The 18053-nt window shown below is 39.9% G+C and overlaps 1 protein-coding gene across 4 annotated transcripts in view; it reads left to right on the top strand.

Moving 5' to 3' along the window:
- LOC128649917 (alcohol dehydrogenase 1-like) overlaps positions 1-18053 on the top strand; it is a 174682-nt gene that overhangs the window by 47910 nt on the left and 108719 nt on the right. For all 4 annotated transcript variants that reach the window (XM_053703471.1, XM_053703474.1, XM_053703472.1 and 1 more), the window contains exon 2: positions 9255-9356. In XM_053703471.1, the coding sequence (XP_053559446.1) occupies positions 9255-9356 (102 nt within the window). The remainder of the gene's footprint in view (positions 1-9254; positions 9357-18053) is intronic.

Genomic DNA, 18053 nt, shown 5'->3' with positions numbered 1-18053 from the left:
TAAATAAAGTTATTACCCCCTAAACCGCCGCTCCCGGAGCCCACCGCAAGCTACTCTATACATATTAACCCCTAAACCGCCGCTCCCGGAGCCCACCGCAACTATAATAAATGTATTAACCCCTAACCCGCCGCTCCCTGAACCCGCCGCAACCTATATTAAATGTATTAACCCCTATCCTGCCCCCCCTACACCGTCGCCACCTATAATACATTAATTAACCCCTAATCTGCCCCCCCTACACCGTCGCCACCTATAATAAATTTATTAACCCCTATCCTGCCAACCACTACGCCGCCGCCACTGTAATAAAATGATTAACCCCTAAACCTAACCCTAACCCTAACGCCCCCTAACTTAAATATTAATTAAATAATTCTAAATAAATTAACTCTTATTAACTAAATGAATCCTATTTAAAACTAAATACTTACCTTTAAAATAAACCCTAATATAGCTACAATATAAATAATAATTATATTCTAGCTATCTTAGGATTTATTTTTATTTTACAGGTACCTTTCAATTTATTTTAACCATGTACAATAACTATTAAATAGTTATTAACTATTTAATAGCTTACCTAGCTAAAATAAAGAGAAATGTACCTGTGAAATAAATCCTAACCTAAGTTACAATTACACCTAACACTACACTATACTTTAATAAATTATTCCTATTTAAAAATAAATACTTACCTGTAAAATAAACCCTAAGATAGCTACAATGTAATTAATAATTATATTATAGCTATCTTAGGATTTATATTTATTTTACAGGTTACTTTGTATTTATTTTAGCTAGTTAGAATAGTTATTAAATAGTTATTAACTATTTAATAACTACCTAGCTAAAAGAAATACAAAATTACCTGTAAAATAAATCCTAACTTAAGTTACAATTAAACCTAATACTACACTATCATTAAATTAACTAAATAAACTACCTACAAAGAACTACAATGAAATACAATTACATAAACTAACTAAAGTACAAAAAATAAAAAAAGCTAAGTTACAAAAAATAAAAAATTAAGTTACAAACATGTTAAAAATATTACAACAATTTTAAGCTACTTACACCTAATCTAAGCCCCCTAATAAAATAACAAACCCCCCCAAAATAAAGAAAATCCCTACCCTATTCTAAATTACATAAATTTCAAAGCTCTTTTACCTTACCAGCCCTTAAAAGGGCCATTTGTGGGGGCATGTCCCAAAAAGTTCAGCTCTTTTGCCTGTAAAATAAAAATACAACCCCCCCCAACATTAAAACCCACCACCCACATACCCCTAATCTAACCCAAACCCCCCTTACAAAAACCTAACACTAATCCCCTGAAGATCATCCTACCTTGAGTCGTCTTCACTCAGCCGAGCCACCGATGGAACTGAAGAGGACATCCGGAGCGGAAGAAGTTAATCCTCCAAGCGGCGCTGAAGAAATCTTCCATCCGATGAAGTCATCATCCAGGCGGCGCTGAAGAAGTCTTCGATCCGGCCGATGTCATCTTCAAAGAGGCGCTGAAGAGGTCTTCTATCCGGGCGAAGTCATCTTCCAAGCCGGGTCTTGAATCTTCCTTCCGCCGACGCGGAACCACCTTCTTCACCGACGGACTATGACGAATGACGGCTCCTTTAAGGGACGTCATCCAAGATGGCGTCCCCTCAATTCCGATTGGCTGATAGGATTCTATCAGCCAATCGGAATTAAGGTAGGAAAATCTGATTGGCTGATGGAATCAGCCAATCAGATTCAAGTTCAATCCGATTGGCTGATCCAATCAGCCAATCAGATTGAGCTCGCATTCTATTGGCTGATCGGAACAGCCAATAGAATGCGAGCTCAATCTGATTGGCTGATTCCATCAGCCAATCAGATTTTCCTACCTTAATTCCGATTGGCTGATAGAATCCTATCAGCCAATCGGAATTGAGGGGACGCCACCTTGGATGACGTCCCTTAAAGGAGCCGTCATTCGTCGTAGTCCGTCGGTGAAGAAGGTGGTTCCGCGTCGGCGGAAGGAAGATTCAAGACCCGGCTTGGAAGATGACTTCGCCCGGATAGAAGACCTCTTCAGCGCCTCTTTGAAGATGACATCGGCCGGATCGAAGACTTCTTCAGCGCCGCCTGGATGATGACTTCATCGGATGGAAGATTTCTTCAGCGCCGCTTGGAGGATTAACTTCTTCCGCTCCGGGGGGGGTAGTTATCAAGCCGTCAACCTCAAATACGCTGCGTATTCCGCAGCGTATTTGTGGCGAGGCTGATACGCCTTAGTTATCAAAGGCTCGAGACCGGCAAAAGTAGAATTTTGTGACGTCAGCTTCGATCCGCCGGACTCAGTCCGACACAGATCGATTCTTACGTCACTCCAGATGTTCCGCACACAAGTGCGGCACATTCTCACTACTTTTGCTAGCTATCAAAAAACTAGCAGGTACGCTCGGCACTTTTACGGCCCAGCGTACCTGGTTTTCAAAGCGCCAGCCTGGAGGCGGCGGATCCCATAGGAATCAATGGGAGTCTGACCATAGCGAAAGTACAAGTTCGCTGCTGACAGACATCCCATTGATTTCTATGGGAGCTGTCTACACCTAACACCCTAACATGTACCCCGAGTCTAAACACCACTAATCTGACCCCCCCTACACCGCCGCAAATAAATAAAGTTATTACCCCCTAAACCGCCGCTCCCGGAGCCCACCGCAAGCTACTCTATACATATTAACCCCTAAACCGCCGCTCCCGGAGCCCACCGCAACTATAATAAATGTATTAACCCCTAACCCGCCGCTCCCTGAACCCGCCGCAACCTATATTAAATGTATTAACCCCTATCCTGCCCCCCCTACACCGTCGCCACCTATAATACATTTATTAACCCCTAATCTGCCCCCCCTACACCGTCGCCACCTATAATAAATTTATTAACCCCTATCCTGCCAACCACTACGCCGCCGCCACTGTAATAAAATGATTAACCCCTAAACCTAACCCTAACCCTAACGCCCCCTAACTTAAATATTAATTAAATAATTCTAAATAAATTAACTCTTATTAACTAAATGAATCCTATTTAAAACTAAATACTTACCTTTAAAATAAACCCTAATATAGCTACAATATAAATAATAATTATATTCTAGCTATCTTAGGATTTATTTTTATTTTACAGGTACCTTTCAATTTATTTTAACCATGTACAATAACTATTAAATAGTTATTAACTATTTAATAGCTTACCTAGCTAAAATAAAGAGAAATGTACCTGTGAAATAAATCCTAACCTAAGTTACAATTACACCTAACACTACACTATACTTTAATAAATTATTCCTATTTAAAAATAAATACTTACCTGTAAAATAAACCCTAAGATAGCTACAATGTAATTAATAATTATATTATAGCTATCTTAGGATTTATATTTATTTTACAGGTAACTTTGTATTTATTTTAGCTAGTTAGAATAGTTATTAAATAGTTATTAACTATTTAATAACTACCTAGCTAAAAGAAATACAAAATTACCTGTAAAATAAATCCTAACTTAAGTTACAATTAAACCTAATACTACACTATCATTAAATTAACTAAATAAACTACCTACAAAGAACTACAATGAAATACAATTACATAAACTAACTAAAGTACAAAAAATAAAAAAAGCTAAGTTACAAAAAATAAAAAATTAAGTTACAAACATGTTAAAAATATTACAACAATTTTAAGCTACTTACACCTAATCTAAGCCCCCTAATAAAATAACAAACCCCCCCAAAATAAAAAAAATCCCTACCCTATTCTAAATTACATAAATTTCAAAGCTCTTTTACCTTACCAGTCCTTAAAAGGGCCATTTGTGGGGGCATGCCCCAAAAAGTTCAGCTCTTTTGCCTGTAAAATAAAAATACAACCCCCCCCCAACATTAAAACCCACCACCCACATACCCGGGCGAAGTCATCTTCCAAGCCGGGTCTTGAATCTTCCTTCCGCCGACGCGGAACCACCTTCTTCACCGACGGACTACGACGAATGACGGCTCCTTTAAGGGACGTCATCCAAGATGGCGTCCCCTCAATTCCGATTGGCTGATAGGATTCTATCAGCCAATCGGAATTAAGGTAGGAAAATCTGATTGGCTGATGGAATCAGCCAATCAGATTGAGCTCGCATTCTATTGGCTGTTCCGATCAGCCAATAGAATGCGAGCTCAATCTGATTGGCTGATTGGATCAGCCAATCGGATTGAACTTGAATCTGATTGGCTGATTCCATCAGCCAATCAGATTTTCCTACCTTAATTCCGATTGGCTGATAGAATCCTATCAGCCAATCGGAATTGAGGGGACGCCATCTTGGATGACGTCCCTTAAAGGAGCCGTCATTCGTCGTAGTCCGTCGGTGAAGAAGGTGGTTCCGCGTCGGCGGAAGGAAGATTCAAGACCCGGCTTGGAAGATGACTTCGCCCGGATAGAAGACCTCTTCAGCGCCTCTTTGAAGATGACATCGGCCGGATCGAAGACTTCTTCAGCGCCGCCTGGATGATGACTTCATCGGATGGAAGATTTCTTCAGCGCCGCTTGGAGGATTAACTTCTTCCGCTCCGGATGTCCTCTTCAGTTCCATCGGTGGCTCGGCTGAGTGAAGACGACTCAAGGTAGGATGATCTTCAGGGGATTAGTGTTAGGTTTTTGTAAGGGGGGTTTGGGTTAGATTAGGGGTATGTGGGTGGTGGGTTTTAATGTTGGGGGGGGTTGTATTTTTATTTTACAGGCAAAAGAGCTGAACTTTTTGGGGCATGCCCCCACAAATGGCCCTTTTAAGGGCTGGTAAGGTAAAAGAGCTTTGAAATTTATGTAATTTAGAATAGGGTAGGGATTTTTTTTATTTTGGGGGGGTTTGTTATTTTATTAGGGGGCTTAGATTAGGTGTAAGTAGCTTAAAATTGTTGTAATATTTTTAACATGTTTGTAACTTAATTTTTTATTTTTTGTAACTTAGCTTTTTTTATTTTTTGTACTTTAGTTAGTTTATGTAATTGTATTTCATTGTAGTTCTTTGTAGGTAGTTTATTTAGTTAATTTAATGATAGTGTAGTATTAGGTTTAATTGTAACTTAAGTTAGGATTTATTTTACAGGTAATTTTGTATTTCTTTTAGCTAGGTAGTTATTAAATAGTTAATAACTATTTAATAACTATTCTAACTAGCTAAAATAAATACAAAGTAACCTGTAAAATAAATATAAATCCTAAGATAGCTATAATATAATTATTAATTACATTGTAGCTATCTTAGGGTTTATTTTACAGGTAAGTATTTATTTTTAAATAGGAATAATTTATTAAAGTATAGTGTAGTGTTAGTTGTAATTGTAACTTAGGTTAGGATTTATTTCACAGGTACATTTCTCTTTATTTTAGCTAGGTAAGCTATTAAATAGTTAATAACTATTTAATAGTTATTGTACATGGTTAAAATAAATTGAAAGGTACCTGTAAAATAAATATAAATCCTAAGATAGCTAGAATATAATTATTATTTATATTGTAGCTATATTAGGGTTTATTTTAAAGGTAAGTATTTAGTTTTAAATAGGATTCATTTAGTTAATAAGAGTTAATTTATTTAGATTTATTTAATTAATATTTAAGTTAGGGGGGCGTTATGGTTAGGGTTAGACTTAGGTTTAGGGGTTAATCATTTTATTACAGTGGCGGCGGCGTAGTGGGGGGCAGGATAGGGGTTAATAAATTTATTATAGGTTGCGGCGGGTTCATGGAGCGGCGGTTTAGGGGTTAAACTATTTATTTAGTTGCGGAGAGGTGCGGGATCAGCAGGATAGGGGTTAATAATTTTATAATAGAGGGCGACGGTATAGGGGGGGCAGGATAGGGGTTACTAGGTATAATGTAGGTGGCAGCGGTGTCCGGGAGCGGCGGTTTAGGGGTTAATACATTTATAAGAGTTGCGGCAGGGTCTAGGAGCGGCGGTTTAGGGGTTAATACATTTATAAGAGTTGCGGCGGGGTCTAGGAGCGGCGGTTTAGGGGTTAGTAACTTTATTTAGTTGCGGGGGGCTCCGGGGGCGCCGGTATAGGGGGCAGAACAGTGCAGTTTAGTGTGAGTGCTTAGTGACAGGCTAGCAATAAAGCTGGGAAAAAGCCGAAGGGCAGCGAGATCGGATGAGTGATAACTGTCACAGTCCGCTGCTCATCGCCCCGCGGCTTTTTGACAGCTTTATTTGATAACTTAGGAGAACGTATTCAAGGTCCGCGGCGGCGAAGGTAGGCGAGCTTAGGCGGACGTATTGGGCCGGCGAAGCCAGAAAAGTAGACGGCTTGATAACTAGCCCCCCGGATGTCCTCTTCAGTTCCATCGGTGGCTCGGCTGAGTGAAGACGACTCAAGGTAGGATGATCTTCAGGGGATTAGTGTTAGGTTTTTGTAAGGGGGGTTTGGGTTAGATTAGGGGTATGTGGGTGGTGGGTTTTAATGTTGGGGGGGGTTGTATTTTTATTTTACAGGCAAAAGAGCTGAACTTTTTGGGGCATGCCCCCACAAATGGCCCTTTTAAGGGCTGGTAAGGTAAAAGAGCTTTGAAATTTATGTAATTTAGAATAGGGTAGGGATTTTTTTTATTTTGGGGGGGTTTGTTATTTTATTAGGGGGCTTAGATTAGGTGTAAGTAGCTTAAAATTGTTGTAATATTTTTAACATGTTTGTAACTTAATTTTTTATTTTTTGTAACTTAGCTTTTTTTATTTTTTGTACTTTAGTTAGTTTATGTAATTGTATTTCATTGTAGTTCTTTGTAGGTAGTTTATTTAGTTAATTTAATGATAGTGTAGTATTAGGTTTAATTGTAACTTAAGTTAGGATTTATTTTACAGGTAATTTTGTATTTCTTTTAGCTAGGTAGTTATTAAATAGTTAATAACTATTTAATAACTATTCTAACTAGCTAAAATAAATACAAAGTTACCTGTAAAATAAATATAAATCCTAAGATAGCTATAATATAATTATTAATTACATTGTAGCTATCTTAGGGTTTATTTTACAGGTAAGTATTTATTTTTAAATAGGAATAATTTATTAAAGTATAGTGTAGTGTTAGGTGTAATTGTAACTTAGGTTAGGATTTATTTCACAGGTACATTTCTCTTTATTTTAGCTAGGTAAGCTATTAAATAGTTAATAACTATTTAATAGTTATTGTACATGGTTAAAATAAATTGAAAGGTACCTGTAAAATAAAAATAAATCCTAAGATAGCTAGAATATAATTATTATTTATATTGTAGCTATATTAGGGTTTATTTTAAAGGTAAGTATTTAGTTTTAAATAGGATTCATTTAGTTAATAAGAGTTAATTTATTTAGAATTATTTAATTAATATTTAAGTTAGGGGGCGTTAGGGTTAGGGTTAGGTTTAGGGGTTAATCATTTTATTACAGTGGCGGCGGCGTAGTGGTTGGCAGGATAGGGGTTAATAAATTTATTATAGGTGGCGACGGTGTAGGGGGGGCAGATTAGGGGTTAATAAATGTATTATAGGTGGCGACGGTGTAGGGGGGGCAGGATAGGGGTTAATACATTTAATATAGGTTGCGGCGGGTTCAGGGAGCGGCGGGTTAGGGGTTAATACATTTATTATAGTTGCGGTGGGCTCCGGGAGCGGCGGTTTAGGGGTTAATATGTATAGAGTAGCTTGCGGTGGGCTCCGGGAGCGGCGGTTTAGGGGGTAATAACTTTATTTATTTGCGGCGGTGTAGGGGGGGGTCAGATTAGTGGTGCCTCCAGGCTGGCGCTTTGAAAACCAGGTACGCTGGGCCGTAAAAGTGCCGAGCGTACCTGCTAGTTTTTTGATAGCTAGCAAAAGTAGTGAGAATGTGCCGCACTTGTGTGCGGAACATCTGGAGTGACGTAAGAATCGATCTGTGTCGGACTGAGTCCGGCGGATCGAAGCTGACGTCACAAAATTCTACTTTTGCCGGTCTCGAGCCTTTGATAACTAAGGCGTATCAGCCTCGCCACAAATACGCTGCGGAATACGCAGCGTATTTGAGGTTGACGGCTTGATAACTACCCCCCTGAGTCTTTCCTTAAATTCTGTCACTGTAAACAAGATAGTGAATTCCAGACATCATAAATCGAGATTATTCAAAATACGATTTTTGGGACTTAATTTAAAAAAAAAAAAAAAAAAAACAGTCCAAAAGATCTTTCTTACCAACAAACAAAACAGGAAAATGATAAATCCTGTTCACAATGCCAAGATTGGAGATAAAAAACCCCTTTCAAAAGATGAAAATACTTTAAAATGCAATCATGAAAATGTGAGTTTTAAGAACAGGATTGCTAAACACCCATTTCTAGATGTTGCGGTTATAATTTCCGTTATCTTGTATTCCATAAAGATGCTGTTAACCGTACAGGATATCACATATCTGTCTATTAAATACATATAAATATATACATTTCTGTTCTGCTTTGTGCTGACGGACTATACAATAGTGATGAATATATGTTTAACGCCTTTGTGACAGCCAACATAGACTGTAAAACACCCATTCCAGGGCTGTACGAGGGCAAGTCCATGGAGGTATGCAGAAATGGTGCAATTATTCTATACCACCTGTCCGCAGGCCTCCCTAACAGGCCACATTTTTTGGATATTTGAACTGGAGCACAGGTGAAGTAATCAGCTGATTAGTGAGAATTGTTATTTTCCTGAAAACCTGACCTGTTGGGAAGGCCTGAGGACAGGTTTGAAAACCAATGTTCTATCCTAATACTACAGAAATGTCTTGTAAAAGAAGTCCCCTTTTCCTGAAAGCCCACACATAAGATTGGTTGAAAGATTGTGATTGATGCCTATGCATTTAAAGGGACATTGAAGAGTAAAATGACATGCTCTGCACTTCAGCTCTTGAGATGAACACAGCCTGTGATTCGAGGGGTCGTACAAATGCTGGTGCTGATTGGCTCACAGGTTGCTTCCTGCTCAGGACTCTGATAGAGATCCCTGGGAAGATTTGAGCATGCCATTTTAACACTACAGTGTCCATTTAACCCTTGGAGATAATAGTTACCCTGATCATAAACAAAATTATGCCAACATTAGTTATGTTAACTAACATGAAGAACATGAAAAAAAATCTGATCCTTCATTGATTATTTCATATACAAATGAATAGTTTAAAATGCCAGTATAATAGCTGCAGTATATTGTTTATTTACAGGTCATCAAGTGCAAGGCAGCAGTAACATGGGAGCCCAATACACCATTTTCTATTGAAGAGATAGAAGTAGCTCCCCCTAAAGCCCATGAAGTTCGCATCAAGGTAAGTTGTTAAGTTGGATGCATGACGTACATTAGTACTAATGAGCCTTTGTCTTCCTCTATAAGAGGGAGTGACAAAGAGACTAGTGATAATTAGTGATGTCGCGAACCTAAAAATTTCGGTTCGCGAACGGCGGACTCTAACTTCCGGTATTGTTCGCAAACCGCCATTGACTTCAATAGGCAGGCGAACTTTAAAACCTACAAGGACTCTTTCTGGCCACAATAGTGATGGAAAAGTTGTTTCAAGGGTACTAACACCTGGACTGTGGCATGCTGGAGGGGGATCCATGGCAAAACTCCCATGGAAAATTACATAGTTTATGCAGAGTCTGCTTTTAACCCATAAAGGGCCTAAATCAACTAACATTCCCAAATTGTTTGCAATAACGTGCTTTAAAACATGAGTTATGATGTCGTATCTATCAGGTAGTGTAAGGGTTGCGGCCGCATCACAGTGACAGAGCAAACTCCAAGTGTTACGCACCGCAATCAACCGCAAACAGTCCACTTGCACAACCACGAGATAGATAGATTTGATAGATAGATACATAGAGATTACATAGCTCAATCGATGCAATATACATATGATCGATACACTGTACATAGCTCAATAGATGCAATATACATTCGATCGATATGAATTACATCGATCAATAGATGCAATATACATTTGATAGATACGAATGTTATCGAATCAAAGATGCAATATACATTTTATAGATACGAATGACATCACCCAAAATATGTAATATACATTTTATAGATACGAATTACATCGATCAATAGATGCAATCTACATTTGATCGATACGTTTGATAGTTCGATCGATTTGATATATAAATAAATTGATTTAAAATATATATAATTTCCCTGACAGAGTATAACAATAAGACATGTGGTCTGTGACCCGTGGTGTGTTAAGTAGTAATATTCTTAACATTTTACTACAACCTGTTACTCCCCCTATCAGATGAGGTCTATATGGCCTTCATTTTTGGAACCGGGAGATGGAAGAAGATGATTGTTCTGTCCTCCTACTTCAAATTTGTCAGAAACACAAGTGGCTGTCTCAAAACATCCCGGACAGAAGATAGATCGATAGGATAGATAGATATACATAGATTGATAGTTAGATAGAATCGATAGAAAAGAAATAGATAGATTTGTTAGATATATAATTACCCTGATAAAGTCTAATAATTTAACATGCGGTCTTGGACCCAACTAGGTTGTGTTAAGTAGTACTATTCTTGGCACTTTCAGCCCTGTAACTCCCCCTATTGGTGGAGGTCTATATGGCGGTTATGATTACCCTGATAAAGTATAACAACAAGACACGCGGTCTGGGACCCATGGTAATTTTGTTGTGTTAAGTAAAACTTTTCTTATCACTTGAATCCCTCTTACCCCCCCTTTTGTTGGAGCTCTATATGGCCTGCATGATTAGCCTGACAAAGTATAATAAGAAAACATCTGGTCTTGGACCCATGGTAATTAGGTTGTGTTTAAGTAGTACTATTCTTATAACTGTAATCCCTGTTACTCCCCCTATCAAGGGAGGTCTATATGGCCTGCATGATTACCCTGACAAAGTATAACATCAAGACACACGGTGTTGGACCCATGATAACTAGCTTGTGTTAATTAGTACTTTTCTTAGCACTTTAATCCCCGTTACCCCCCCTATCGGGGTGGTCTATATGGCCTGCCTGATTACCCTGAAAAAATATAATAATAAGACATGCGGTCTGGTACCCATTTTAACTAGGTTGTGTTTTAAGTACTACCATTCTTAGCACTTTAATCTCTGTAACTCCCCCTATTTGGTGAGGTCTATACGGCCTGGATGATTACCCATACAAAATATAATAATAATACATCTGCTCTTGGTCTGCGACCAATGGTAACTATGTTGTGTTAATTAGTAATGTCCTTAGCATTTTAATAGCTGTTACTCATACTCACCCTATCGGTGGAGGTCTATATGGCCTGCATGATTACCCTTACAAAATATAATAACCAAACATATGCTCTGGGACCCATGGTAAGTAGGTTGTGTTAAGTAGTACTGTTCTTTGTAGTTTAATACCTGTTACAACACCAAATGGTGGCAGGTCTATCTGGCCTTCATGATTAGCTGCACCCAAACCCAAAAAAAGCAGAGTGGTCTTAGACTAACACCCATGGCTAACTCTGTTGTTTCAATTAGTACTATTCTTAGCACTTTCATCCCTGTTACGGGTGGTCTACATGGCCATCATGATTAGCCGAACAAAATACTACAATCCAACCTTTGCTCAGTCTTCATAGGCCCTTCATTGGCTGTATTTTGATAGTACAGTTCTTATTATTTTAATAGCTGATACAACACCGGATGGTGGCAGCTCTATATGGCCTGCATGATTAGCCGCACCCAAAACAAAAATAAATCCAAACGGTCTTGGATTAACACCCATGGCTAACTCGGTTGCTTCAAGTAGTACTATTCTTAGCACTTTCATCTCATCCCTGTTACTTCCAGGACTCTCGGTGGTGGTCTACATGGCCATCATGATTAGCCTCACCAAAATATAACAACAATACGTGCGAGCAGGGAACCATGGTAAGGTTACTTCCTTTCGCAAAATCGAGTATAACAGTTGCAGGCAGAGGTTCTGACCCTGCATCATGGCTGCACCTCTCCCTAAAAGAGGCATGCGTTACAGAGTCTGTGGGCATGTATGCAAAGAGCTGGCCTGCCTAAAAAGAGGAGCAAGGCTGTACAGGTTGTTCTCCTTCAGCCGTTTTATACGCTGTCCCACGGCCACGACCCTCAACAACCACAACAGAATGAAACACCACATATGCCATCCTTTTGAACAACAGAGTACAGGTATGGCATTGATTTTAGTTACACGGCAATATTTATTATGAACCGTGAAATTGAAAACAAAAACATGATTGGACACCCAATACAGTACAGGTCGTTCTCCTTCGGCCTTTTTAAAATAGTGTTCCGGACCCTCAACAAAAACAACAGCAGGAAAGAGGACATATGGCATCCTTTTGAACAATAGATGACAGGTAAGGCATAGATTTTAGAAAGCCATAGATAATTTTTTTGCCACTGTGAAATAAAAAAAACATTGATTGGACACCCAGTACACTTCTTTATCCTTAGGCCTTTTTATAAGAGGGTCCCGGAGCCTCAACAGAAACAACAGCATGAAAGAGGACATATGGCATCCTTGTGAACAATTGATTACAGTTAAGGCATTGATTTTAGAATCCCAGAGATCATTTATATGACCCGGGAAATAGAAAAAAAACATTGACTGGACACCCAGTACACTTCTTTATCTATAGGCGTTTTTATAAGAGGGTCCCGGAGCCTCAACAGAAACAACAGCATGAAAGAGGACATATGTCATCCTTTTCAAAAATAGATTACAGGAAAGGCATTGATTTTAGAAACACAGAGATAATTTGTTGCAACTGGGAAATCTAAAAAAACATTGAATAGACACCCAGTACACTTCTTTATCCATAGTCCTTTTTAGCAGAGGCTCCAGGACCCTCAACAAAAACAAGAGCAGGGAGCTGGGCATAGGAGTACAAGGGAGTGTGACAATAATAATGTGAAGGGGAAGATTGCGGAGTTGTGGCATTTTAATTTTGTTATCATGTGAAGTACTTGCAATGACCTTGCTCTGGTGAATCCATATCGCAAATGTGTTTTTAAGGCACTGTTTGTCTATTTTTTGAATATCAGCATTTGGTAAATGAAGCGCAACTTAAGGCTGGTGAGAACCGACCTTTCTTCTGGCTGTTATTCACATGTTTGTCCAGAGCCACAACATTTGCAAAGGGGCTATCTGCCATATTCTGCATGCAACCCCTTTGATGATTGACGCTAAACATGTGTCACCTGCAAGCAGAGCTCGTTACTTCTGTCTAAATCATCTTCCCGGTATGGACAGGCCACTGTTTCCCACAGCAAGTCCGAAGCTTGAACTACAAGATCGTCTTGAGTATGGTAGGAAACCAAAGTTTATTAAAGTCTGTACTATCACCACAAAAGCTGAACTTTTTGAAGCAAGGAAAATGCCAGCAATTTCCTGTGCTTATGGATGACAAGGACGTCCTGTCCTGTGGTGCACAGAGATGGAGAGGATTTTGGGCCTCCCTGTACACTACACAGATGTCTCCAACATCACCAGAAACACAAGACAGCGACTCTTGGGAAGTTCCTGGAGTGTTCCGGTAGCCATCTCTTTGCGCCCCGAAAGGAATACTTTATCAGTGTTTTTGTATACATCTGACAACAGCTTTGGAGACTGTGGTGATGCACATGTTATTTACTGTTGTTCCAGCTGTGGCAATATCAATTGGTATTAAATAGGTAAGATTTGGAGACTGGTGATGCACATTTTATGCACGCTGTGGCAATTGCAGAAAATAATCTGCCAACAACCACTACCTAGGAGGACCACACCTGACTCCTGAAGTCATGCTTCAGTTAGTAACTCAAGTTAAATTAAATTTTTTTTTTTATTATTATTATGCTCAGCAGATTCAAAACATACCATTCTTCTAGTCATATCACACGACATGTCAAAATGCTGCATGGAAAATGGCAGTGTGCAAAGTCATAATCTTAGTGAACCTATAAGTGCATTAAATTTTCTAAAATAAACAAAAATACCAAAATAAAATTAAAAAAAAAAAAAAAGGAAAGAGGACATATGGCATCCTTTTGAACAATAGATTACATTTAAGGCATTGATTTTAGAATCCCTGAGATAATTTATATGAACAGGCAAATAGAAAAAAACATTGATTGGACACCCAGTACACTTCTTTATCCTTAGGCCTTTTTATAAGAGGGTCCCGGAGCCTCAACAGAAACAACAGGCGGGACAGCATGAAAGAGGACATATGGCATCCTTTTGAAAAATAGATTACAGGAAAGGCAATGATTTTAGAAACCCAGAGATAATTTTTTGCAACCGGGCAATCTAAAAAAACATTGAATATACACCCAGTACACTTCTTTATCCATAGGCCTTTTTAGCAGAGGCTCCAGGACCCTCAACAAAACCCCATCAGGAAAGAGGACATATTGCATCTTTTTGAAAAATAGATTACATGAAAGGCATTGATTTTAGAAACCCAGAGATAATTTGTTGCAACCGTGAAATATAAAAAAACATTGATTAGACACCAAGTACAATTCTTTTTCCTTAGGCCTTTTTAATAAGAGGGTCCCGGAGCCTCAACAGAAACAACAGCATGAAAGAGGACATATAGCATCCTTTTGAACAATTGATTACAGGAAAGGCATTGATTTTAGAAACCCGGAGATAATTTGTTGCAACCGGGAAATCAATTTTTTTTTTTATTATACACCCAGTACACTTCTTTCTCCTTAGGCCTTTTTAGCAGAGGCTCCAGGACCCTCAAGCAAAACCCCATCAGGAAAGAGGACATATTGCATCCTTTTGAAAAATAGATTACAGGAAAGGCATTGATTTTAGAAACCCAGAGATATTTGGTTGCAACCGGGAAATCTAAAAAAAACATTGATTATACACCCAGTACACTTATTTATCCTTAGGCCTTTTTAGCAGAGGCTCCAGGACCCTCAACAGAAACAACAGCATGAAAGAGGACATATGGCATCCTTTTGAAAAATAGATTACAGGAAGGGCATTGATTTTAGAAACCCAGAGATGATTTGTTGCAACCGGGAAATCTAAATAAAAATTGATTATATACCCAGTACACTTCTTTCTCCTTAGGCCTTTTTAGCAGAGGCTCCAGGACCCTCAAACAAAACACCATCAGGAAAGAGGACATAAGGCATCCTTTTGAACAATAGAGTACAGGTACAGCATTGATTTTACAAACCCAGAGATAATTTTTGGCAAATGGGAAATAGAAAAATACATTGAGTGGACACCCAGTACACTTCTTTCTCCTTAGGCCTTTTTATAAGAGGGTCCAGGACCCTCAAACAAAACACCAGCAGGAAAGAGGACATGATATGGCATCCTTTTGAACAATAGAGTACAGGTAAAGCATTGATTTTTGAAACCGGGAGATCATTTTTTGCAACCTGGAATTTGAATCACAAAAAGGTTTGGATGGACACACAGTACACTTCTTTCTGCTTCAGCCATTTTATAACAGGGTCCAGGACCCTCAACAGAAACACCAGCAGGAAAGAGGACATATGGCATCCTTTTGAACAATGGAGTACAGGTAAAGCATTGATTTTAGAAACCCGGAGATAATTTGTTGCAACCGGGAAATTGAACCAAAAAAATGATTTTAAACCCAGGACACTTCTTTCTACTTCAGCCTTTTTATAAGAGAGTCCAGGACCCGCATATGAAACAACAGCAGTAAAGAGGACATATGGCATCCTTTTGAACAATAGAGTACTGTTACGGCATTGATTTTAGAAACCCAGAGATAATTGTTTGGAAACGTGAAATTGCCCAAAAAACCATGCTTGGACACCCACTCCAGGTCGTTCTCCTTCAGCATTTTTATAAAAGGGTCCAGCACCCTCAACAGAAACAACTGCAGGAAACACCACATATGCCATCCTTTTGCACAAGCGAGTACAGGTATCGCATCCATTTTAGAAACACGGAGATAATTGAGAGGAACCGGGAAAAATTTTCTAAAAATTTGCTGGGGCACCCATTACAGGTCGTTCTCTTTCAGCCTTTTTATACCATGGGCCACGACCCACAACAGGCACAACAGCATGAAACACCACATATGCCACCCTTTTGCACAATAGAGTACAGGTATGGCATAGATGGAACACAGAGATAATTTAGAGCAACCAAGAGACGGATAAAAATGCTTGGTCAGTCCTCCTACTTCACATTTGGGGCACTGCGCGTGCAATTTAATGGTCCACCAGATGTGAGTGGTGTGCACTGTTAAGTTGTACTATTCGTAACAGTTTAATCACTGTTATGTGCCTTATTTTTTTATTTGAGATTTGTACCCACAGAGCAGCAGCAGAGGCCAGAAAAATTAGGAATGTACAAATGACTGAAAAATTTGGGTAATGTTGTAGCAAATGCTGTAGCAGCGGCCAGAAAAATTGATGTTTGTAAAACATTTATAAAGTGCCCTCTAAGCTTGTGGCTTGAACACTAGTTGTTGGCGGATAAGTCAAGCAAGTCATCCGGCTTAATAAGAAAAAAAAAGGCCAGCCTGTGTACCAGTTGTAGCCCAAGCCAGCTCATCTCATCATCAGGCCTTTTTTAGTCAAATGTATCGCCCAATGTCAGTCCCTTCGGGATCCAGCCCACATTCATTTTTATAAAAGTGAGATAGTCAAGGCTTTTTTGACCTAGGCGACTTCTCTTCTCAGTGACAAAACCTCCTGCTGCACTGAAAGTCCTTTCGGACAGGACACTTGAAGCGGGGCAGGCCAGAAGTTCCATTGCAAATTGGGATAGCTCAGGCCATAAGTCAAGCCTGCACACCCAGTAGTCAAGGGGTCCATCGCTCCTGAGAGTGTCAAGATCCGCAGTTAAAGCTAGGTAGTCTGCTACCTGTCGGTTGAGTCTTTCTCTGAGGCTGGATCCCGAAAGGCTCTGGGGATGCATGGGAGTTAAAAAGGTACGCATGTCCTCCATCAACAAGACGTCAGGAAAGCGTCCTGTCCTTGCCGCCGTGTTCGTGGGAGGAGGATTAATTTAATCTCTTCCACTGTTACATTCCCGTGGTGCTGTGACATCACCCTTATACGCTGTGTAAAGCATAGTTTTTAATTTATTCTTAAAATGCTCCATCCTTTCCGACTTGCGGAAATTTGGTAACATTTCAGGCACTTTATGCTTATACCGGGGGTCGAGGAGCGTGGACACCCAGTACAGGTCGTTCTCCTTCAGCTTTTTTATACGAGGGTCCCTCAACAGGCACGACAGCATGAAAGAACCCATTTGAACAAGGTTGGATGCCGAGCTAATCATGTCCTGTTCCTCCTCACTGATCTCACTGAGGGTATCTTCTTCCCCCCAGCCACGTACAACACCACTTGTACCAGAGAGGTGACAACAACAAGCACCTTGGGATGCCTGTTGTGCTCTGTCTTCCTCCTCCTCCTCCTCCTCAAAGCCACATTCCTCCTCTGACTCCTCTTCCTCACAATCCTCTTCCTGCATTGCCGCAGGTCCAGCAAGCGATGCTGATAAGGCTGTTTGTGGGGGTGATGGAGACCACAACTCTTCCTCTTCCTCTTCACGCTCATCTACGGCCTGATCCAGCACTCTTCGCAGGGAACGCTCCAGGAAGAAAACAAATGGTATGATGTCGCTGATGGTGCCTTCGGTGCGACTGACAAGGTTTGTCACCTCCTCAAAAGGACGCATGAGCCTACAGGCATTGCGCATGAGCGTCCAGTAATTTGGCAAAAATATCCCCAGCTCCCCAGAGACTGTCCTAGCACCCCGGTCATACAAATACTCATTAACAGCTTTTTCTTGTTGGAGCAGGCGGTCAAACATTAGGAGTGTTGAATTCCACCGTGTCGGGCTGTCGCAAATCAAGTGCCTCACTGGCAGGTTGTTTCGACGCTGGATATCGGACAAGTGCGCCATGGCCATGTAGGAACGCCTGAAATGGCCACACACCTTCCTTGCCTGCTTCAGGACATCCTGTAAGCCTGGGTACTTGTGCACAAATC

This window comes from Bombina bombina, chromosome 2, assembly GCF_027579735.1.
Source record: "Bombina bombina isolate aBomBom1 chromosome 2, aBomBom1.pri, whole genome shotgun sequence".
NCBI lineage: Eukaryota > Metazoa > Chordata > Amphibia > Anura > Bombinatoridae > Bombina > Bombina bombina.
Note: the sequence above shows the minus strand (reverse complement) of the source record. Positions and strands in the feature narration are given on the sequence as shown.